Source organism: Anomaloglossus baeobatrachus, chromosome 1, assembly GCF_048569485.1.
Source record: "Anomaloglossus baeobatrachus isolate aAnoBae1 chromosome 1, aAnoBae1.hap1, whole genome shotgun sequence".
In the NCBI taxonomy this organism is placed as follows: Eukaryota; Metazoa; Chordata; class Amphibia; order Anura; family Aromobatidae; genus Anomaloglossus; species Anomaloglossus baeobatrachus.
Genome location: NC_134353.1, coordinates 560,457,831 through 560,481,702, shown reverse-complemented (window position 1 = coordinate 560,481,702; position 23,872 = coordinate 560,457,831). Strand labels below are relative to the sequence as shown.

The window sequence follows — 23,872 nt, the reverse complement described above, 5'->3', positions numbered from 1 at the left end:
AAAATTCCTTTCCATGCTCCTCTTCTACAGTAACATTTTACAGTAAAATAAATCTGGGTTACTTGAGATTTTCATATGTTTTGGATCATGGGAAAAGTATAAAAAACATTGCTTGTAAGATTTGGAAAACTTTCAGAATAAAGTAACTGCTATAAAAGTCTATATTTTCATGATAAATCAATTTGTACTGTAATTGTGCCTTGTCTGGCAATGGTATGTTCCACGGCTGGGCACTAGTGATATAGAAGGGTTATCTCATAGTGACTAATTGCCAAAAACAGCTGAACAAGGGTGAAACGTTAGGCTACATTTCCACTGGAACGGGAACGTGTTTTCCTCAGTATAGAAAGACTGCCGATGACAAAGGTTTTGAGACCCCCATACTAGTGATTACTAGTGGGTTCACCAGTGATTACCTATCCTTGTAGAAATATCATGTAAATATTGTACATATAGTTTACCTACAGAAAATAGGAGTTTAGAGACTGAAAAAACTCCTTTCTTATATAGAATTAAGATTTAATAACAGAAGCAACAAAATACAAAACACTTCCACAAATAATTCCAAGCCAATAGAATTTGTGCCAACAACACAATAGTACCATTTATCCCCCCCTTCGAAAATTGTTCTATATATTCCCTATAAGTTCAAAAACCATATTATGTTTGCTCTGTACCCCTATAAAAAAGGTTCTTTATCATTTAGATTGATATTATCAAGAAGGTACTCATCAACAGTCCATGAGGGGCACCTTAATGATTCAAGATTCAGATCATATGCTCAGAGCTCATATTGTCTGAGCATATGATCTGAATCTTGAGGAAATAAGAAGTGAATGGTGCTTCCACGTGGGTCTACAGAGACAGTGGAAACCATATGACTGGGAACGCTCCAGGTATCACAGGGAGCCCGGTTTACAGGCTATACATACTATGCGATTGTAAGAGTGCATTGGACCTCACATATTCAATAATTGTCTTCTGAAGGGGACCTTAGTTGATTTTCTGCACTGCCAGAATTTGATAACAAGGAATACGATATTATGAATTGACATGTCACAAATAGATGACATTGTAGTCCATTCTGAACTTGCAGCTCTGCTTCAGGCGAGGTGATATACAATATAAGAAGAATCAGATGAGTTGTTTTTTGACACCTATACATGTATTCTATGAAATTTTGCATTGTCACCTGGCAACTTTGGACCATGAAGATACAAAATAGCTAGAGGATACTTTTTTACCATATTCATTGTTGCTATATAGTTGGAGGATATTTTGTATAATATATATACTAATTGTGTATTGTTTCATTCTATTTACAAACAGCCCCTGAAGAACCTCCTGTGGGGAGGAGAAACGCGTTGGGTCGACTAGGGGTTTATAGGTTGACAATTGTACAACCTCCTCTTCTATATGGTGTTATCAGCAATTTCGGATTTACACAGGGTTATGGTAATGTAATGCCTCTAGGGACCTTGACTTTAGGACTATTGGACTGATTAGGGGTAATCCTATATTGCTTGACTTAAGGTACCGTCACACTAAGCAACTTACCAGCGATCCCAACAACGATAGGGATCGCTGGTAAGTTGCTAGGAGGTTGCTGGTGAGCTGTCACACTGCGACGCTCCAGCGATCCCACCAGCAACCTGACCTGGCAGGGATCGCTGGAGCGTGGCTACACGAGTTGCTGGTGAGCTCACAAGCAACCAGTGACCAGCTACACGTGCAGAGAGCAGGGAGCAGCGCACACTGAGCGCTGGCTCCTTGCTCTCCTAGCTACAGCACACATGGGGTTAATTACCTGATGTGTGCTGCAGCTAAATGTGCACAGAGCAGGGAGCAGCGCACAATGCTTAGCGCTGGCTCCCTGCTCTTCTAGCTACAGCACACATGGGGTTAATTACCCGATGTGTGCTGCAGCTAAATGTGCACAGAGCAGGGAGCAGCGCACACTGATTAGCGCTGGCTCCCTGCTCTCCTACTTACAGCACACATCAGGTTAATTAACCCGATGTGTCCTGCAGCTAGCTATCTGTGCACAGAGCAGGAGCCGGCAGCACAGGCAGTGAGAGCGGGGGAGGCTGGTATCAAAGGTAAATATCGGGTAACCAAGGACAGGGCTTCTTGGTTACCCGATGTTTACATTGGTTACCAGCCTCCGCAGAAGCCGGCTCCTGCTGCCTGCACATTTAGTTGTTGCTGTCTCGCTGTCACACACAGCGATCTGTGCTTCACAGCGGGACAGCAACAACTAAAAAATGGCCCAGGACATTCAGCAACAACCAACGACCTCACAGCAGGGGCCAGGTTGTTGCTGGATGTCACACACAGCAACATCACTAGCAACATCACAAAAGTTGTTCATTAGCAGCGATGTTGCTAGCGATGTTGCTTAGTGTGACGGGGCCTTTAGATTGAATATCATTAAGGTCCCCCTCATGGACTGTTGATGAGTACCTTTTGATAATATCAATCTAAATGATCAAGAACCTTTTTTATAGGGGTAGAGAGCTAACATAATATGGTTTTTGAACTTATAAGGAACATATAGAACAATTTTCGGAGGGCGGGACACATGGTACTATTGTGTTGTTGGGACAAATTCTATTGGTTTGGAGTTATTTGTGGAAGTGTTTTATATTTTGTCGCTTCTGTTATTAAATCTTAATTCTATATAACAAAGGAGTTTTTTCAGTCTGTGAATCGGTTTTAACCCTCCTTATATCAGCTGTTGTGTTAGATTGTAGAAAATAGGAGTTCTCATATAACCTCACATGGTGTGATACATGTCCAACTTACCCTTTTCCATATCTTTAACTATAATGTGAAACTGTAGCTCCGGAGACCGGTTGCTGCCATCCCACAGATGGAAAGTAAAGCCATCTTCATTTTTTGAACCGAGTGTTCCCCTGTGGACGTATCTGACTAGATTCATATCAATGTCTTCTTGGCTACACTTCATTCCAGTATCTAAGGTCACCCAGTTTTCGTGGACCTGTCAGTAGCAGAAATTTTCATTAGAATATTTGAAATAATTACATTTCAAGCCATGATAACATTATTATTATTACTTATTATTATAGCGCCATTTATTCCATGGTGCTTTACAGTGAAAGAGGGTATACGTACAACAATCATTAACAGTACAAAACAGACTGGTATAGGAGGAGAGAGGACCCTGCCCGCGAGGGCTCACAGTCTACAGGGAATGGGTGATGGTACATGATAACATTATAAAATGTATTGTAAATGTAGAATCTAGGATATATACAAGGTCAATGGCAGAATAATGTCTACTACATTTGTGACCCAAATTTAAAGAGAAATAAGGTGTGCACTTATATAAGAATCTGTCTTTGTAAATATGTAATTGTCCAAAAAAACTTTTATATTAAGAAAATATGTAATGGGAATCTGTCTCCAGGTTTATGCCACCTAATATGAAAACACCATAATGCAGTGGCCAAGATCCTGATTGCAGAGATGTGTCACTTATTTGGCTACTTACTGTGGTTTGCATGAAATCACTGTTTTATCAGCAGGAGATTATCACTAGAGGACTATGTAACCTGGTGCTAAGTAGTCCAACCATGGCCCCATCTCTGATTGGCAGATTTCTACTTATGTACAGTGTACATAGAATGCTGTCAATCAGTGGGTTATACAGATATCAGCATTCAGAGAACTGCTAGATCTGCAGAAGATAAAACAGTTTTTAATAAAAACTGAAGCAGCAAGTTATACATCACTGGAATCAGGTTCTCTGCCCCTACTTCATGCAGCTCTCTGGTGGGTTACCTAAAACCTGAAGGTTTTTGCCACCTAATCTGAGAGCAGCATGATGTAGAGACAGATATCCTGATTCTAGTGATGTGTCACTTACTGGGCTGCTTGCTGTAGTTTTCATAAAATCAATGTTTATCAGTTGGAAATTATCACTAGAGAACTAGTAAATCTGCTGCAATGTAGTTTTGCATTTTCATGAGCTCTGTATAACCCCACCACCACCATTGATTGGTAGCTTTCTTCCTATAAAGAGTGTACACATAAAGGTGTCAATCAGTGGTGCAGTGTTAAAGGGAATCTGTTAGGTCAAATATGCATCCAGAACCACGAGCGGTGGGTGTATATTGCTAATCATTGCCTAACCGTCCCTGCATCTGGTAGCATGGATAAAGTGATCTTTAGATCCCTGAGTTTCAGTCATGCGCACTACGAAGCCAGGTGTACACGTCTCGGATTCAAACTGAAGTAGTGCGCATGACTGAAATTCCGGGATCATGCGCGCTGAGCTGAAATCCAGCGTCGGGCGGCGATAACAGCAGAGAGGTGAGTGAGATCATTCTGTGATGCTGCGTATTCAGGGGCGTACTAACATGCTAAATGGGCCGACTAGCAAGGGAAGCAACGACCTTGGGACTAGTCCCTGCGCTCATTACCATACGAGAAAAGATCTTTAGAAATACTTTCTATAAAGATATCTTTATCTAGGCAAGTGTATACAGGGACGGTTAGGCAGGGATTGCAATATGCACCCAGAACTGCTGATGGTTCTGGGTGTATATTGCACAGGACAGGTTCCCTTTAAAGTTCACTCATATTAGCATTTGAATCGGAAAAGTGCAATGTGAGATGACCTCGTTTTGCACTCTGACCAATGTTAGTCAATTTTGCAGGTCAGATCTGCGTGTTTTTGCTCAGTTCTAGACAGACTAAGGAAAAAAAGATCATGCTTGTAGCAGAGTTCAATCAGAGTGTTATTAGCATATCGCATCCGATGCTATATGCCATTGTGACACCGGCCTCATGTACAACTCAGTCTTCAGACCACTGGAAGATCTGCTGCAGATAAAACAGTCATTTATCAAAACTGCAGCAAGAAGCCCAATACGTGACACATCGCTGGAATCAGGGTCTCTGTCTCTATATTGTAAATATCGTACTGCTCTGAGATGTAGTAGGAAGAATCTGGTGACATATTCTTCTAAGGCTACTTTCACACATCCAATTTGAGCAGTGCGGCTCAATCCGGCTGTGAAACCTATGCAACGGATGCGGCGAAAACACCGCATCCTTTGCATAAGTTTTTACATGCGGCCCATCCAGTTTTTTCCGGTTGCGGCATTCTACTGAGCATGCGCAGTGGAAGAAAACGCATGCGGCGGCCGGATGCGGTTTTTTCCGCATCGCGCCGCATCCGGCGTCCATAGGCATGCATTGAAAAATGCGCCGCAGCGGCCGGATGCGGCGCGATGCGGTTTTTTTTTTTGCCGGAGCAAAAAACGTTGCAGGCAACGTTCCATCCGGCCGCGGCATCGGCTAAATCTGCCGCATGCGGCAAAAACCGGACCGAACGCAAGCCCATGCGGCACAATACGGCACTAATGTAAGTCTATGCAAAAAAAACCGCAACCGGCGGCAAAAAAAACGCTTGCGGTTTTTCTGCAGAGCGCCTTATTGTGCCGCAGAGCAAAAACCGGATTTGTGAAAGTAGCCTAACAGCGACAAAATGATGATATTGAAATTCAGTCTCAGAGATCTGTAAGAGGATAGTTTGCTTTTATGCAGTCTCTATGTGCATATTGCTTACATGCTGCTATATATACAAACAATCTCTCTCCCGCAGATGTCATCCCCAAGATTACCTCTCTAGGACAAAATCTACACAGCAAGTACATTGGTAAATATTATCACCATTGATACACAGATATATAGATATTAATGTATGACAATCCTCTTAAGAATAAGTGACTATTTTTGTATGTCAGCAATAAGGAAATATTAGGAGCACAAACCTTCATTTGAAGTTCTCCTTGGCCTGGAGTTCTGTCAATTATATAGTAAATTTCATCTCTGGAAGTATCCTTATCTTCAGCTGACAGTACAGCACTTGAAATAATGTAATGTTCACCCATGCTCAGCACTACTTCACAGTGCCTTCAGGAGAAAGTATTAACAGTGATTCAATTAAGATTATTACAAGGCAGCTCTGTACATGTGTACAACGTACGTATATCCTGCCATTAGATAATGTAATCATTCAACACTAACATTACTGAATTTAAGGAAATATTAACCCAAAACTTCATGAAGGTGTTGGCCACTATTTATCAATAGTACACCATTGCACAAGACTGAGAAAATTACACCAAATGTATCAATGATAATATTTTTAAACACTTTCTTCTCTCTTATACCATTTCATAGCTGGTATGCTTAAATCAATGGGTGTTATACAGAGTTTAAAGCAGAAGCAATCCCCTCTTTCTTTATATATTTCCCTAGAGTTACAGTATATATACATATGGAAGTACAATAACATGCTACATGCTTTATAGGATGGCATAGAATCATAGAATGGTAGAGTTGGAAGGGATCTCAAGGGCCATAGGGTCCAACCCCCTGCGAGTGCAGGTTTTCCTAAATCATCCCAGCTATGTGTTTATCCAGATTCCACTTGAAGATTTCCATTGATGGAGAGCTCACCACCTCCCATGGTAGCCTGTTCCACTCTCTGGCTGCCCTCACTGTCAGAAAGTTTTTCCTAATGTCTAATTAGAATCTCCTTCCTTTAAGTTTCATCCCATTGCTTCTTGTACTTCCTTGTGCTAATGAGAATAGGGTAGTTCCCTTTGCACTGTGACTACCTTTCAGATATTTGTAGACCGCTATTAAGTCTCCTCTCAGTCTTTTCTTTTCAAACTAAACATTCCTAGTTCTTTTAGTCGGTCTTCGTATGACATGGTTTGCAGACCTTCTACCATCTTGGTTGCTCTTCTCTGGACTTGCTCCAATATATCGATGTCTTTCTTGAATTGGTATTCCAGGTGGGGTCTGACCAGGGCAGAGTATAGGGGAATAATTACCTTTCTTGATCTAGATTCAATGCTTGTCTTGCTACATCCCAGAATTTTGTTGGCCTTTTTAGCTGCAGCTCTGCACTATTGGCTCATGTAGAATCTAAGATCCACTATTATGCCCAAGTCCTTCTCCCCGCTGCTATCACCTAGTTCTATTCCTCCCATACTATATATGCTTTTTACATTTCTTGTACCCAGATGTAGGACTTTGCATTTGACCCTGTTAAAAACAATTCTGTTCTCCTTTGCCCATTGTTCGAGTGTGTCTAGATCCTTCTGAATACGATTTCTTTCCTCTCTAGTGTTGGCTACTCCTCCTATCTTTGTATCATCTGCAAATTTTATGAGTTTTTCAATAATTGTGTTATCCAGATCATTTATAAAGATATTCAATAGCACTGGCCACAGGACAGAGCCTTGCAGTACCCTGCTTTAGACTTTCCTCCAGGTTGATGTGTATCCATTTAATATTACTCGTTGCACCCAATCATTAAGACAGTTATGAATCCATATAACTGATTTTTTGTTAATTACATACTTGATCATTTTTTCAGTGAGGATGTCATGTGATACTTTATCGAGTGCCTTAATGAAGTCTAGGTATACTATATCCACAGCATTCCCCTGGTCCAGCCATTCAGTGACTTTGTTATAGAAGGAAATCAAGTTGATCCGACAAGATTTATTGGTCTTAAAGCAGTGCTTGCTTTGGATAATTAATACCTTTCTATCCATGAATCTAAATAAATGTTCTTTGACAATTTGCTTGAATATTTTTCCTGAAATAGAGGTCAGGCTTACTGGCCTGTAATTCCCTGAATCCTCCTTTTCCCCCTTTTTGTAGATAGGAACCACATTTGACCTTTTCCAATCTAGGGGAACGATGCCTGTTTCCCATGACTTATTGAATATTATGGCAAGTGGTACTATTATTTCCTCAGCTACCTCTTTCAAGACTCTAGGGTGTAAATCATCTGGACCTGGGGACTTGGTTTACTTTAACTTGGCTAAGTATTCCAATATCAATATTTTCTTATTGTCAACTTGGACTCCTCCTGACCATCACTTCTATCATGATTATTGTTGATGCTTGCATTCGTTTTTTGGGAGAAGACAGATACAAAATACGAATTTAGTATCTCCACCTGCTGTTCCACCTTGTTGACTGTTTCACCTTTTTGATTCTGCAGGACTCCTATGGTCTTCTTCACTTTTCTTATGCTTTTAACAAAACCTCAGAATCCTTTCACCTTACTCTTGGCCTCTTTTGCAAGTCTCAATTCGTGTTCGGCCTTAGCTCCTTTGATGCTTGTCTTGCAGAGTCTGCAAACTGCCATGTATTCTTCCCTAGGTTTAAACCTCATCTTTCACTTGATGTATGTTTACATTTTCTTTTTAAGCAGGTGATTTTTTGTTCATCCATTCTGGTTTCTTTAGGACTCTCCCATTTTTCTTCCTTTTAGGTATTGTTAGTTCTTGTGCATTAAGGATTTCCTTATGGAAGATTTCCCATCCTTCGTTTGCAGTTTTGTGCCTAAGAATTAGGTGCCATGGAATTCTACCAATCTTTGCCTTTAGGCCCTTGAAGTCTGCTAAAGTCCAGCCTTGAAGTCTGTGTCTTCTCAGGTGTTCCCCCTCTTGTAACCCCAAATCAAGGAAAGCATGATCGCTGAGTCCCAGTGTCCCTGCTACCCTTAGTCCCTGAACCATATCCTCTTTGTTTGTTAGGACTAGGTCCAAGATTGCGGTTCCCCTTGTATTTTCTTCTACCAGCTGGGAGATTAAGTTGTCTGCAAGGCAGGATAAAAATTGGATAGAGCCTTTACTCTTACCTGTGAGGGTTTCTCACTGAATGTCTGGGTAGTTGAAAAATCCCATGATCACTATTTCATGTTTTTTTGAGAAAGTGGCCATTTGATGTGAAAAAATGTCATCCATATCCTCTGATTGACCAGGTGGTCTGTAATAAACACCTATTATCATATCTTTCCCTTTGTTTGCTCCATGAATCCTTAACCAAATATTTTCTAATAGATTCTTATTCTCTAAATTTCTGTGGAAATGTGTTATTTTTTGACATACAATGCAACTCCACCTCCTCTTTGTTAGTTCTATTCTTTTTGAATAAGTTGTATTCTTCCATCTGTATGTTCCAGTCATACGTGTCACTCCACCAGGTTTCTGTGATACCGAACACATCATAATTTTCCTTCTGTATTAGGAGCTCTAGTTCTCCTTGCTTGTTTCCCATGCTTTGTGCATTTGTGTAAAAACATTTTAGTTTGTGCTCTTTTGCTCCCCTTTTCTTAGATTCCTTCTGAGTCTCCGGTCCTCTGTCCTCTTTATCATATCTAGTATCCTTGGTTGATTCATCCTTTAGCTGCATGCACGTCAGTGACACAAACAGAAACAATCCATATAAAAGTAATGAGAGACTTTTATTTCCAGCGAAAGTATAGCAAAGAATAACGCAACTGAATAAAACAATAAAGACTTGCCTGGCTGGCCGCTTACTAACACATAATACCCCAAACTCACGCTACCAGGGCTGTTTGCGAGGCTTGAGTTTCCAGTAACTGGTAATTAATTTTGGCCACAAGGGAATATCCTTCTCAGAAACACACTATGTTACTCCATAAGCAAAACTGCCCATTTCAGGTATTCTTCAGCCTTTATGTGCCTGTAATGAGGCAACCTAACTCAGCTGATCCGGCAAAGTCTCTAATACCACTCATACTGGAGCGGAAGTTGGAGTGGTGAGTCCCACAACCAAATCCTACTCACCACTAAAATTTTGCCCAAATTTACCATTAAATAAATGTCTCAGCAACTAAGCTGCTGAACCAAACAACACTACCCAGCTTTTAATATCTCACCCGGCTTAAAGGGAACCTGTCAGGTGCAATACGCACCCAGAACCACGAGCAGTTCTGGGTGCATATTGCTAATCCCTGCCTAACTGTCCCTGTATACACTAGCATAGATAAAGAGATCTTTAGAAAAAGTAGTTGTAAAGATCTTTTATCTTATGCTAATGAGCGCAGGAACTAGTCCCAAGGGTGTTATATCCCCTGACTGGTCTGCCTTATTAGCATGTAAGTACGCCCAGAAAGGTGTACTAAGTCACGCTTTTCAATGCAGTATTACCAGCAGTTACTGTGACCACTCTTCTGAAGTCCCGGCACTTCCAGTCATGCATAGTAAACCTCTCTGAAACCGGGACGCGTACACCCGGCTTCATACTGCACATGACTGGAAGTGCCCAGTATTCAGAAGTGCGGTCACAGCGGACACAGGTATGCGCATCACCGCTCGTGGTTCTGGGTGCATATTGCACCTGACAGGTTCCCTTTAATTCCAGGTGAAATATACACTCCATCCATCAAGTATCATTCCTGTCGGCAGCTTACAGTATACTTATATGTATACAGAGGGTGAAATAAGTATTGAACCACCTTTTACAATTGGTTGAGATCCCTTGACATTAAAAATACTATGGTTGCATTACAGAGATCAAATCAGGTTAAATAGACTCAAAGGAAACTTTGAGTGTTATACACACAGCGGGTGAACTAAGTATTGAACATGTCACCAAATTTTAAGTAAACATATTTCTAAAGGTGCTATTGACATGAATTTCTCACCAGATGTCAGTAACAACCCATCCAATCAAGACAGGCAAAGATATCAAGCAATAGATGTCCATAATTTAAGTTATGTGTAATACAAAATAACACAGTGGAAAAGTATAGAATACATCAAAGAGATGTGTTAAAAGCCATGGAAAGTCATGACACCAGCCAAAATCTACCAGTAATTAGAAAGCAATCCTGCCACTTAGTGAGAATCTCAGCTGGTTAAACTGATGGCCTATAAAAAGGCATCTTATTACCAAGGAGCACACAAGAAACATCTTATAATGAGTAAAACCAATGAGCTCTCTCAAGACCTTCACAAGCTTATGGTTGCAAAACATGATGATGGCATTGGTTAAAGAAGAATTTCTAAACTACTGAAGGATCCCATGAGCACTTTTGGGGCCATAATCTGGAAATGGAAAGAACATAATTTCACCATAAACCAGCATCGACCAGAGGCTGAGCGCACAATTTCAGACTCAGGAGTGAAAAGACTTATCAGAAGAGTTGTCCAAAAGCCAAGGACCACCTGTGTAAAGCTACAGAAAGACATGGAATCCTGGGGTATAATTGTTTCAAAGAAAACAGTAAGTTATGCCTTCAGTCTCCATGGCCTGTATGCATACTCACTGCGCACAACTCCATTGCTGAACAAAAAGCATGTTCAAGTGCATTTAAAGTTTATGCAACAACATTTGGACAAGCCCATGAAATGCTGGGAGAATATAGTCTAATCAGATGAGGCCAATATTGAACTCTTCGGATGCCATAATACACACCATGTTTGTAGTACAAAAGGCACTGCATATCGCCTCAAAAATACCATACCAACAGTAAAATTTGGACCTGGAAAAAGACAGACCTGGAAAGAGACAGACCTAGAAAGAGACAGATGGAGAAAGAGACAGATGGGGAAAGAGACAGACAGACAGGGAAGGAGGAGACAATCAGAGAGACAGACAAAGATAGATGGGGAAAGACACAGACAAAAATGTATTCTGCACACAAAAACCACAAAACAAATAGATAGAAATGTAATTATTAAAAGGCAAAAACTAAGCTAATAGAAGCATTTCACAACATATATTTCAACAGCACAGATATTCCACACAGATTTAACTAAATTGGCCAGGTAATGTGCTCCGTCTGTCTCTTTCCAGGTCTGTCTCTTTCACCGTCTGTCTCTCTCCCAGTCTGTCTCTTTCCCCATCTGCCTGTCTCTGTCTGTCTCTTTTTTTGTCTGTCTCTTTTTCTCTGTTTCTTTCCCCATCTGTCTCTTTCCCAGGTCTGTCTCTTTCCCCGTCTGTCTCCCCGTCTCTTTGTCTGTACTTCTCTTTCCATGTCTGCCTGTCTCTGTCTGTCTCTTTCCTTGTCTGTCTCTATTTCTCTGTCTCTTTTTCCCCGTCTGTCTCTATTAAGGTCTGTTTCTTTCCCCATCTATCTTTGTCTGTCTTTCTGGTTCTCTCCTCCTTCCCTGTCTGCCTGTCTCTGTCCCTGTCTGCATGTCTGTCTGTCTCTTTCCCCATCTGTCTCTTTCCCCATCTGTCTCTTTCCCCATCTGTCTCTTTCCAGGTCAGTCTCTTTCCAGGTCAGTCTCTTTCCAGGTCAGTCTCTGTCTGTCTCTTTCACCGTTTGTCTCTGTCTGTCTCTTTCACCATCTGTCTCTTTCCAGGTTAGTCTCTGTCTGTCTCTTTCACTGTTTGTCTCTGTCTGTCTCTTTCACTGTCTGTCTCTTTCCAGGTCAGTCTCTTTCCAGGTCTGTCTCTGTCTGTCTCTTTCACCGTTTGTCTCTGTGTGTCTCTTTCACCGTCTGTCTCTTTCCAGGTTTGCCTCTTTCCAGGTCTGTCTCTGTCTGTCTCTTTCACCGTTTGTCTCTGTCTGTCTCTTTCCCTGTCTGTCTTTATCTCTCTGTCTCTCTGTCTGTCTCTCTATATCCGTCTCCCCACCGACATCTTATTACTTCACATATAAGCTTCTTATACTATGAATGTCTTTTGTTCCTATAGCAACCAATCACAGCTCCTACTAATAACCTGTAGTTCCAGGCTCCATTTACTTTAATGGAGCCATGTTTTTTGGAGAGTAACTGTAAAGTGCGGGGGTTACATTTTCCTGTCAAAACATAGTCTAAGACGTTCCCTGGGTCACATGAGGTGTCTGTGCAAAATTTCGTGATTGTAAATGCGACGGTGCGGATACACTTTTTGTTTCACTTTTTCCCCATTATGTAGATAGGGGCAAAATTGATTGGTAAATTGTAACGCGCGGGGTTAAAATTTCACCTCACAACATAGCCCATGACTCTCTTGGGGTCCAGAAGTGTGAGTGTGCAAAATTTTGTGGCTGTAACTGCGACGGTGCAGATGCCAATCCCGGACATACATACACACACATACATACGTACACACATTCAGCTTGATATATTAGATAATAAACTGAAAATTGGGGCGTGCAATATTATTCGGCCCCTTTAAGTTAATACTTTGTAGCACCACCTTTTGCTGTGATTACAGCTGCAAGTCGCTTGGGGTATGTCTCTATCAGTTTTGCACATTGAGAGACTGAAATTCTTGCCCATTCTTCCTTTGCAAACAGCTGGAGCTGAGTGAGGTTGGATGGAGAGCGTTTGTGAACAGCAGTTTTCGCTCTTTCCACAGATTCTCGATTGGATTCATGTCTGGATTTTGACTTGGCCATTCTAACACCTGGATACGTTTATTTGTGAACCATTCCATTGTAGATTTTGCTTTATGTTTTGGATCATTGTCTTTTTGAAAGACAAATCTCCGTCCCAGCCTCAGGTCTTTTGCAAACTCCAACAGGTTTTCTTCAAGAATGGTCCTGTATTTAACTCCATCCATCTTCCCATCAATTATAACCATCTTCCCTGTCCCTGCTGAAGAAAAGCAGGCCCAAACCATGATGCTGCCACCACCATGTTTGACAGTGGGGATGGTGTGTTTAGTGTGATGAACTGTGTTGCTTTTAGGCCAAACATATAATTTGGCATTGTGCCCAAATAGTTCAATTTTGGTTTCATCTGTCCAGAGCACCTTCTTTCACATGTTTGGTGTGTCTCCCAGGTGGCTTGTGGCAAACTTTAAATGACACTTTTTATGGATATCTTTGAGAAATGGCTTTCTCCTTGCCACTCTTCTGTAAAGGCCAGATTTGTGCAGTGTACGACTGATTGTTGTCCTATGGACAGACTCTCCCACCTCAGCTGTAGATCTCTGCAGTTCATCCAGAGTTATCATGGGCCTCTTGGCTGCACCTCTGATCAGTCTTTTCCTTGTTTGAGATTAATTTTTGAGGGACGGCCGGGTCTTGGTAAATTTGCAGTATTATGATACGTCTTCCATTTCAATATGATCGCTTGCACGGTGCTTCTTGGGATGTTTAAAGTTGTGTGAAATCTTTTTGTTACCAAATCCAGCTTTAAACTTCTCCACAACAGTATCACGGACCTGCCTGCTGTGTTCCTTGGTCTTCATGATGCTATCTGCGCTTTAAACAGAACACTGAGGCTATTACAGAGCAGGTGCATTTACGGAGACTTGATTACACACAGGTGGCTTATATTTATCATCATCAGTCATTTAGTACAACATTGGATCATTCAGAGATCCTCAATGAACTTCTGGAGTGAGTTTGCTGCACTGAAAGTAAAGGGGCCGAATACTATTGCACATCGCAATTTTCAGTTTATTATTTTTTACAAAAGCCTGAAATGTAGAAAAAGGTTGAAAAATTCAAGGGGGCCAAATACCTTCGCAAGGCATTGTACATTATCTCATAGATTCTATATGTTCTAAAACTGATACATTGTGTATTACTTAATCTTACTGAGTAATCACTTTTGTTTCTCCCTGCGTTTTTTTGTGTTTCCCTTTCCAGTTTCTTCCCTTTATTGTTAAGCTAGGTTTTGGAGGGGTTACACTTATTCCATAAGTCTTTTTGTGTTTCTTTCAGGTTTTCTGTCTTCTCTGTACGACTTTGTGAACACATCTTTAGTTCTGTGTCTCACCCAGTGTACACTTCCTTTATGTTTATTAGTGCTTTGTGTTACACTTGGTTTATAGTTTGTTCTTGAAGAATAAAACAAGTTTTTATATTACTCCTGCATTTGTGGATTCAGGATCTGCTTTATATCTTATTAATCATGACTTCGCTATTAAACTGTGAGTATAATGTCTCTACTCTCAGTCTTCAAATTCAAGTTTCAGGGATTGATAATTCTCCTCTTTCTCAAAGCCATGTGACCTGAAAGGTCAAAGATTTATGTATGATGGTAGGGGTATTATATACTGAATTCAATACATTTGTGGCGTTTCCTTCTTTACCTGTAAAATTAGTGTTAGGCTTGACTTGGCTAGTTAAGCACAATCCTACTAGGAATTGGGAGACTCAAGAGATTAAGTCTTGGGGCGATTCTTTATTTTCTAGTTGTTTATTTAGACTCTTGGCTTCTATGAGGTTTTACCTTCCAGAATTCATTCGGGACTTTGATGATGTATATTTTTAAACTGAGTGTGAAGTTCTCCCACCACACAGGACATGGCTTATGCTATCAACTTCATAGCAGATGCAAAAATGCTTAAAGGGTGCTTTACACGCTGCGACATCGCTAACGATATATCGTCGGGGTCATGACGTTAGTGACGCACATCCGGCGTCATTAGCGACATTGCAGCGTGTGACACCTAGGAGCAATGATCAACGATTGCAAAAATGTAAAAAATCGTTGATCGTTAACACGTCGCTCCTTTTCATAATATCGTTGGGGGTGCATGCAGCTGGTTGTTCGTCGTTCCTGCGGCAGCACACATCGCTATGTGTGACACCGCAGGAACAACGAACATCTCCTTACCTGCGTCCACCGGCAATGAGGAAGGAAGTAGGTGGGCGGGATATTCCACCCGCTCATCTCCACCCCCACGCTTCTATTGGACGGCTGCCGTGTGACGCCGCTGTGATGCCGCATGAACCGCCCCCTTAGAAAGGAGGCGGTTTGCCGGCCACAGTGACGTCACAGGGAAGGTAAGTCCATGTGACGGGTGTAAGCGATGTTGTGCGCCACGGGCAGCGATTTGCCCGTGATGCATAACCGATGGAGGCGGGTATGCTTGCTAGTAATATCGATAGCTGTATCGTAGCGTGTAAAGTGGCCTTAAGTCTTGTTTTTCAACCTCTCTCTTCTAAAGAGGCCCTATTCAAAAACATCTGGCTAAGAGGCATATACAGCCATCCATCTCTCCAGTTGCCATGGGGTCTCTCTTAAAGAAAAAAGATGGAGGGTTACATCGATGCTTGGGTTTTAGAGAAATTAATAAAATCACGGTCCGCAATTCTTATCCTTTACTCCTCATACCGGAACTGTTTAATCAATTGGCTGGAGCTACAGTCGTGGACAAAAGTTTTGAGAATGACACCAAAATTATATTTTCACATGATCTGTTGCCCTCTGGTTTTTAATTGTGTTTGTCTGATGTTTACATCACATACAGAAATATAATTGCAATCATATTATGAGTACCGAAAGGTTATATTGACAGTTAGAATGAGTTAATGCAGCAAGTCAATATTTGCAGTGTTGACCCTTCTTCTTCAGGACCTTTGCACTTCTCCCTGGCATGCTCTCAATCAACTTCTGGATCAAATCCTGACTGATACCTGTCCATTCTTGCATAAGCAATGCTTGCATTTTGCCAGAATTTGTTGGTTTTTGTTTGTCCACCCGTCTCTTGATGATCACCCACAAGTGCTCAATGGGATTAAGATCTGGGGAGTTTCCTGGCCATGGACCCAAAATCTCTATGTTTGTTCCATGAGCCATTTACTGATCACCTTTGCTTTATGGCAAGGTGCTCCATCATGCTGGAAAAGGCATTGTTGGGCGCCAAACTGCTCTTGGACAGTTGGGAGACGTTGCTCTTGGAGGACATTCTGGTACCATTCTTTATTCATGGCTGTGTTTTTAGGCAAGACTGTGAGTGAGCCGATTCCCTTGGCTGAGAAGCAACCCCACACATGAATCGTTTCAGGATGCTTAACAGTTGGCATGAGACAAGACTGGTGGTAGCGCTCACCTCTCCTTCTCCTAATAAGCTGTTTTCCAGATGTCCCAAACAATCGAAAAGGGGATTCATCTGAGAAAATGACTTTACCCCAGTCCTCAGCAGCCCACTCCCTGTACCTTTTGCAGAATATCAGTCGGTCCCTGATGTTTTTTCTGGAGAGAAGTGGCTTCTTTGCTATCCTCCTTGAAACCAGGCCTTGCTCAAAGAGTCTCCGCCTGACAGTGCATGCAGAAGCACTCACACCAGCCTGCTGCTATTGCTGAGATAGCTCGGCACTGTTGGTAGTCCGATCCCGCAGCTGAAATAGGTTTAAGATACGGTCGTGGCGTTTGCTGGTCCTTCTTGGGCGCCCAGGAGCCTTTTTGGCAACAATGGAAGCTCTCTCCTTGAAGTTCTTGATGATGCGATAGATTGTTGACTGAGGTGCAATCTTTGTAGCTGCGATACTCTTCCCTGTTAGGCCATTTTTGTGCAGAGCAATGATGCCTGCACGTGTTTCTTTAGAGATAACCATGGTTAACTGAAGAGAAACAATGATACCACGCACCAGCCTCCTTTTAAAGTGTCCAGTGGTGTCATTCTTACTTAATCATTAGTGATGAGCGAGTACTAAAAAGCTCGGGTGCTCGAAGCTCGGGCCGAGCCTCCCAAGATACTCGTGTACTCGGGCCGAGCAACGAGCCCAATGTTATCCTATGGGAGACCCGAGTATTTTTGTGAAATGACCCCCCGGCAGCATGGAGAAACCCTAAAAATGTCACAAAAGTCTCAGAAGAGTGCTCAAATGACATGGCAACAGCATGGGGAAGACCCCCTGAAGCATTTATCACTCAAAAGTCACAGCTGTGAACAATTTTGTCCGCGTTTGACGCCATTTTTACGGACTCACCAGAAAACCTTCCAAAATGACCCCAAAATGATTTTTCATGGCAGAAATGTTAAGGGCACATACGCAATAGTGAGATAGAGCTGGTGTATGTTACTTTTTGAGATTAATACATGAAAGATTTTACGTGAAAACATTGTGTGGCACTCCGATGTCCCTGAGAAGAGACGTACATGAAGGCCTCTTGAGTCTAATGTGCCCATTTTGAGGAAGTGAGTCTTTGTAGTATTTTCCTTTGCCAGGGCAGTCCAAAATTGTGAGGTTCACAAATGCCCCTGCATACAGACGTGCATGAGGGCCTGTAAACCTGAAGTGCCCATTGGAAGGAAGTGGGTCTATTGTAGTATAGCCCTTAGGCAGGGCAGCCAAAAATTGGGAGGCTCCACATTGTCCCTGGATAGAGACGTGCATGATGGCCTGTAAACCTGAAGTGCCCATTGGAAGGAAGTGGGTCTATTGTAGTATAGCCCTTAGGCAGGGCAGCCAAAAATTGGGAGGCTCCACATTGTCCCTGGATAGAGACGTGCATGATGGCCTGTAAACCTGAAGTGCCCATTGTAAGGAAGTGGGTCTATTGTAGTATAGCCCTTAGGCAGGGCAGCCAAAAATTGGGAGGCTCCACATTGTCCCTGGATAGAGACGTGCATGATGGCCTGTAAACCTGAAGTGCCCATTGGAAGGAAGTGGGTGTATTATAGTATAGCCCTTAGGCAGGGCAGCCAAAAATTGGGAGGCTCCACGTTGTCCCTGGATAGAGACGTGCATGATGGCCTGTAAACCTGAAGTGCCCATTGTAAGGAAGTGGGTCTATTGTAGTATAGCCCTTAGGCAGGGCAGCCAAAAATTGGGAGGCTCCACATTGTCCCTGGATAGAGACGTGCATGATGGCCTGTAAACCTGAAGTGCCCATTGTAAGGAAGTGGGTCTATTGTAGTATAGCCCTTAGGCAGGGCAGCCAAAAATTGGGAGGCTCCACATTGTCCCTGGATAGAGACGTGCATGATGGCCTGTAAACCTGAAGTGCCCATTGTAAGGAAGTGGGTCTATTGTAGTATAGCCCTTAGGCAGGGCAGCCAAAAATTGGGAGGCTCCACATTGTCCCTGGATAGAGATGTGCATGATGGCCTGTATACCTGAAGTGCCCATTGGAAGGAAGTGGGTCTATTGTAGTATAGCCCTTAGGCAGGGCAGCCAAAAATTGGGAGGCTCCACATTGTCCCTGGATAGAGACGTGCATGATGGCCTGTAAACCTGAAGTGCCCATTGGAAGGAAGTGGGTCTATTGTAGTATAGCCCTTAGGCAGGGCAGCCAAAAATTGGGAGGCTCCACGTTGTCCCTGGATAGAGACGTGCATGAGGGCCTGTAAACCTGAAGTGCCCATTGGAAGGAAGTGGGTGTATTATAGTATAGCCCTTAGGCAGGGCAGCCAAAAATTGGGAGGCTCCACGTTGTCCCTGGATAGAGACGTGCATGATGGCCTGTAAACCTGAAGTGCCCATTGTAAGGAAGTGGGTCTATTGTAGTATAGCCCTTAGGCAGGGCAGCCAAAAATTGGGAGGCTCCACATTGTCCCTGGATAGAGACGTGCATGATGGCCTGTAAACCTGAAGTGCCCATTGTAAGGAAGTGGGTGTATTATAGTATAGCCCTTAGGCAGGGCAGCCAAAAATTGGGAGGCTCCACGTTGTCCCTGGGTAGAGACGTGCATGAGGGCCTCAAAACATTAAGTGTCCATTTTAAGGAAGTGGGTGTATTATAGTATAGCCCTTAGGCAGGGCAGCCAAAAATTGGGAGGCTCCACGTTGTCCCTGGGTAGAGACGTGCATGAGGGCCTCAAAACATTAAGTGTCCATTGTCAGGAAGTGGGTGTATTATAGTATAGCCCTTAGGCAGGGCAGCCAAAAATTGGGAGGCTCCACGTTGTCCCTGGGTAGAGACGTGCATGAGGGCCTCAAAACATTAAGTGTCCATTTTAAGGAAGTGGGTGTATTATAGTATAGCCCTTAGGCAGGGCAGCCAAAAATTGGGAGGCTCCACGTTGTCCCTGGGTAGAGACGTGCATGAGGGCCTCAAAACATTAAGTGTCCATTTTAAGGAAGTGGGTGTATTATAGTATAGCCCTTAGGCAGGGCAGCCAAAAATTGGGAGGCTCCACGTTGTCCCTGGGTAGAGACGTGCATGAGGGCCTCAAAACATTGTTCCCATTGCAAAGTAGCGGGTCTCCTGTCGTTGTAATGTCCATTCTGCAAAGAATGGGCGAAAAAATTTACCACTGGGGGTATACCTGAAACAAAGGCCTAAGTATTGCAATTTGTAACGGTCATCATCATGGTGGCGCATGAGGAGAAGGAGGAGCAGTCCAGCGATTATCCAAAGTCCAGAAGTGTGTACCCATGGGTGAGTGGAGGTACATGGCAAACTTTAAATTCCGCTCTCATTTGCTGGTGGTGTGGTGAAGTCTGGCCCAATCCAACCCTTGTTCATCTTGATCAGAGTCAGCCTGTCAGCATTTTCAGTTGACAGGCGGGTGCGTTTATCTGTAATGATTCCACCTGCGGCACTAAAAACACGCTCTGACAAAACGCTAGCAGCAGGGCAGGCCAGGACTTCCAAGGCGTAGAGAGCCAATTCATGCCACGTGTCCAGCTTGGATACCCAATAATTGTAAGGCACAGAGGAATGTTGGAGTACAGTTGTTCGATCTGCAAGGTACTCCTTCAGCATCTGGGCAAACTTAGGATTTCTTGTGGCACTACCCCGCACCTCAGGGGCTGTGGTACGTGAGGGGCTGAGAAAACTGTCCCACATCTTAAAGACTGTTCCCCTACCTCTGGCGGATTGGACTTGTGCCTCTCTCGGCTGTACGCCTCGGTTGTCCACTGATTCCTGACCTATGCCGCTAGCGTTTTGTGAGGGGAATGCTTTGCCTACTTCCGTGAGTATGGCCTTCCGGAACTGCTGCATTTTGGTTGACCTCTCCTCCACGGGAATAAGAGACAAAAAGTTCTCCTTGTAGCGTGGGTCTAACAGTGTTACCAACCAGTAATGATTGTCGGCCAAGATGTTCTTAACGCGAGGGTCACGAGACAGGCAGCTTACCATAAAGTCAGCCATGTGCGCCAGACTCTTAACAGCCAGGACTTCAGTAGCCTGACCAACAAGATGACTGAACATGCTGTCCTCCTCCTCCTCCTCCTCCTCCTCCTCATCTACCCTGTCCTCTGGCCAGCCACGCTGAACCGAGGATATGACTGGTGTGCATGTCATATCCTCAATTTGGCTGGAGAGTTGCTCCATGTCTTCATCCTCCTCCTCGTCATAGTCCTCCACTGCACGTTGTGATGAGACGAGGCTGGGCTGTGTGTTATCACCCACACCCACTACTGTTTCTTGCTGCAACTCATCGCGCTCCGCCTGCAATGCATCATGTTTGTTTTTCAGCAGAGACCGTTTTAGAAGGCAGAGTAGCGGTATGGTGACGCTAATAATGGCGTCATCACCACTCACCATCTTGGTGGAGTCCTCAAAGTTTTGGAGGATGGTACATAGGTCTGACATCCATCTCCACTCCTCAGGTGTTATGTGTGGAGTTTGACCCATTTCCCGACGGCTTAGGTGATGCAGGTACTGTTAGCATTTAGAACTGTGGCATGTGGGGTGTTGGCAGTGTATTTGCGCCTGCGTTCAAAGGTTTGCTGAATGGATAACTGAACGCTGCGCTGGGACAAGGACGTGCTTGATGATGGTGTTCTTTCTGCATAGGCAACTGCAGGTGCAGGAGTGGAGGAGGCTTGTTCGCAGGCAGCATGGACAGGGGATTGGCTCGCATGCACAACCAGCGAAGACGTAGCAGTGACATCAGCAAGCACTGCTCCTCGACTCTGTTGTACTTCCCACAAAGTCGGGTGCTTGGCTGACATGTGCCTGATCATGCTGGTGGTGGTCAGGCTGCTAGTTTTGGTACCCCTGCTGATGCTGGCACGGCAGCTGTTGCAAATGGCCTTTTTTGAATCATCTGGATCCAACTTAAAAAACTGCCAGACTCGGGAAGACCTAACATTTGTACAGGCACCTTGTGTCGTCGTGTTGTTCCGGGGAACGGTTGCCTGACTTCTGCCTGGGGCCACCACCCTGCTTCTTACTGCCTGTTGTGATGCTACGCCTCCCTCCCCCTGTGCACTGCTGTCCTCGCTCTGCATATCCTCCTGCCAGGTTGGGTCAGTTACTGGATCATCCACCACGTCGTCTTCCTCTTCCGCACCCTGCTCCTCCTCCTGACTTCCTGACAATTGTGTCTCATCATCGTCCACCACTTGTTGAGACACGTTGCCAACTTCGTGAGAACGTGGCTGCTCAAATATTTGGCCATCTGTACAGACGATCTCCTCATGACCCACTTCAATATGAGCTGGCGAGAGGCCAGAATGTGTGAATGGAAACGTGAACAGCTCTTCCGAGTGTCCAAGTGTGGGATCATTAATGTCCGAGGAGGACGTGTACTCAGCCTGGTGGTAGGAAGGAGGATCAGGTTCAGAAATGTGCGGTGCAGTATCACGGCTACTGACACTTGACCGTGTGGAAGACAGAGTGTTTGTGGTGGTGCCAATCTGACTGGAAGCATTATCTGCTATCCAACTAACAACCTGTTGACACTGGTCTTGGTTCAAGAGCGGTGTACTGCTGCGGTCCCCAAGAATTTGGGACAGGACGTGCGAGCGACTAGATGTGGCCCTTTGTTGTGGCGAAATTAGAGCTTGCCCACGACCTCGGCCTCTGCCTGCACCACCATCACGTCCACTTCCTTGTTCCTTGACAATGCCCTTGCGCATTTTGCAATGCTGTGCACTGCTGACGTGTATATTCACTACTTGTGCGTTATATCAAAGTGTGTGGAAATTGCACACAAGTGCACCTGTACGCTGCCACCAACAGGCACACACGTGCGGTTTTAAAAACCAAGCACGGACGCAATAAGAACCTAACAGGTTTTTTTGGGGAGCGACAATTACAGACAAGTCAGACACTATCTGGACTGTTTTACACTGTGTACACCAGCCCCAGATATGATGAAGGCTGGTATACGGTCACCACTACCCTGCCTGCCTGCCTGCCTGTATACTGGTACAATAGTCCTGACAAGGACTCTTTTGGTCACTAGCCTGTATTCAGACCTGGCTATACCCTGCCTGTATATAGCAACAATAGTCCTGAGAAGGACTCTGCTACTGTACTCCGACCTGGCTATACCCTGCCTGCCTGTATACAACTAGAATAGTCCTGAGAAGGACTTTTGGTCACACTGTTTGCAGCCCTGCAACTGAAAAAGCTATAAAGGGCCGCAAAGCTTTCCCTGAATCAGCGACACTCTCCCTACACTGACTGTCTGAATAGCTGTGAGCAGAGCACAGCGCGCCGGCCGATATAAAGGCTCGGTCACGCTGTGCAGGCCGGCCAATCACTGCAATTCCACAACTAACAGGGCTGTGGCATTGCAGTGGTCTGCCAGCCAATCCCTGCATGAGGGCTGGCTCTCAAAAGAGCGCCAACATGCAGAAATGAAGACCACGAGTACAGCACGAGTATCGCGAGATTACTCGGTCCCCGCCGAGCAGCCCGAGTACAGCGATACTCGTGCGAGTACCGAGTAGTGACAAGCATGCTCGCTCATCACTATTAATCATGACTGATTGATCGCCAGCCCTGTCCTCATCAACACCCACACCTGTGTTAATGGAACAATCATTAAAACAATGTTAGCTGCTCCTTTTAAGGCAGGAATGCAATGATGTTGAAATGTGTTTTGGGGGTAAAAGTTCATTTTCTTAGCCAATATTGGCTTTGCAAGTAATTGCTGTTAAGCTGATCACTCTTTATGACATTCTGGAGTATATGCAAATTGCCATTAGAAAAACTTAAGCAGTAGACTTTGTAAAAATTAATATTTGTAGCATTCTCAAAACGTTTGGCCATGACTGTATATGGTTTTCTAAATTGTACTTAAGGGGAGCATTTAACGTCATATGTATTTGACAGGGTGATGGATGGAAAAATTATTTTAATACACCTTAGGGTCAATTTGAAAATCCGGTGATGGTGTTTGGTGTGACCAATGCTCCAGCAGTTTTTCAGAGTTTTAAAAATGACTTTTTTTTGCATTCTGGTGCATTTGCGGTGATCTATCTGAATAACATGTTAGTTTACATATGTTCTCAGGAGGAACAACAGGATATGGCAATCAGGTGCTTCAGATTCTTTGTGACAATCATTTATTTGCTAAGCTAGAGAAATATTAATATGAAGTGTAGCAAGTCTAATTCTTAGGTCACCTGGTTTCTGCTTCAGGGTTTCACACGAATCCAGTAAAGTTATACGCCATCCTTGATTGGGTGCAATCGAGTAAC

General features: G+C 43.7%; 1 protein-coding gene across 1 annotated transcript in view; it reads right to left on the bottom strand.

Moving 5' to 3' along the window:
- FREM1 (FRAS1 related extracellular matrix 1) overlaps positions 1 to 23,872 on the bottom strand; it is a 289,664-nt gene that overhangs the window by 111,436 nt on the left and 154,356 nt on the right. The window contains exons 22-23 of the mRNA XM_075316948.1: positions 5,802 to 5,943; positions 2,806 to 3,001 (exon numbers count right to left, since the gene is read on the bottom strand). Coding sequence (XP_075173063.1) covers positions 2,806 to 3,001; positions 5,802 to 5,943 — 338 coding nt within the window. The remainder of the gene's footprint in view (positions 1 to 2,805; positions 3,002 to 5,801; positions 5,944 to 23,872) is intronic.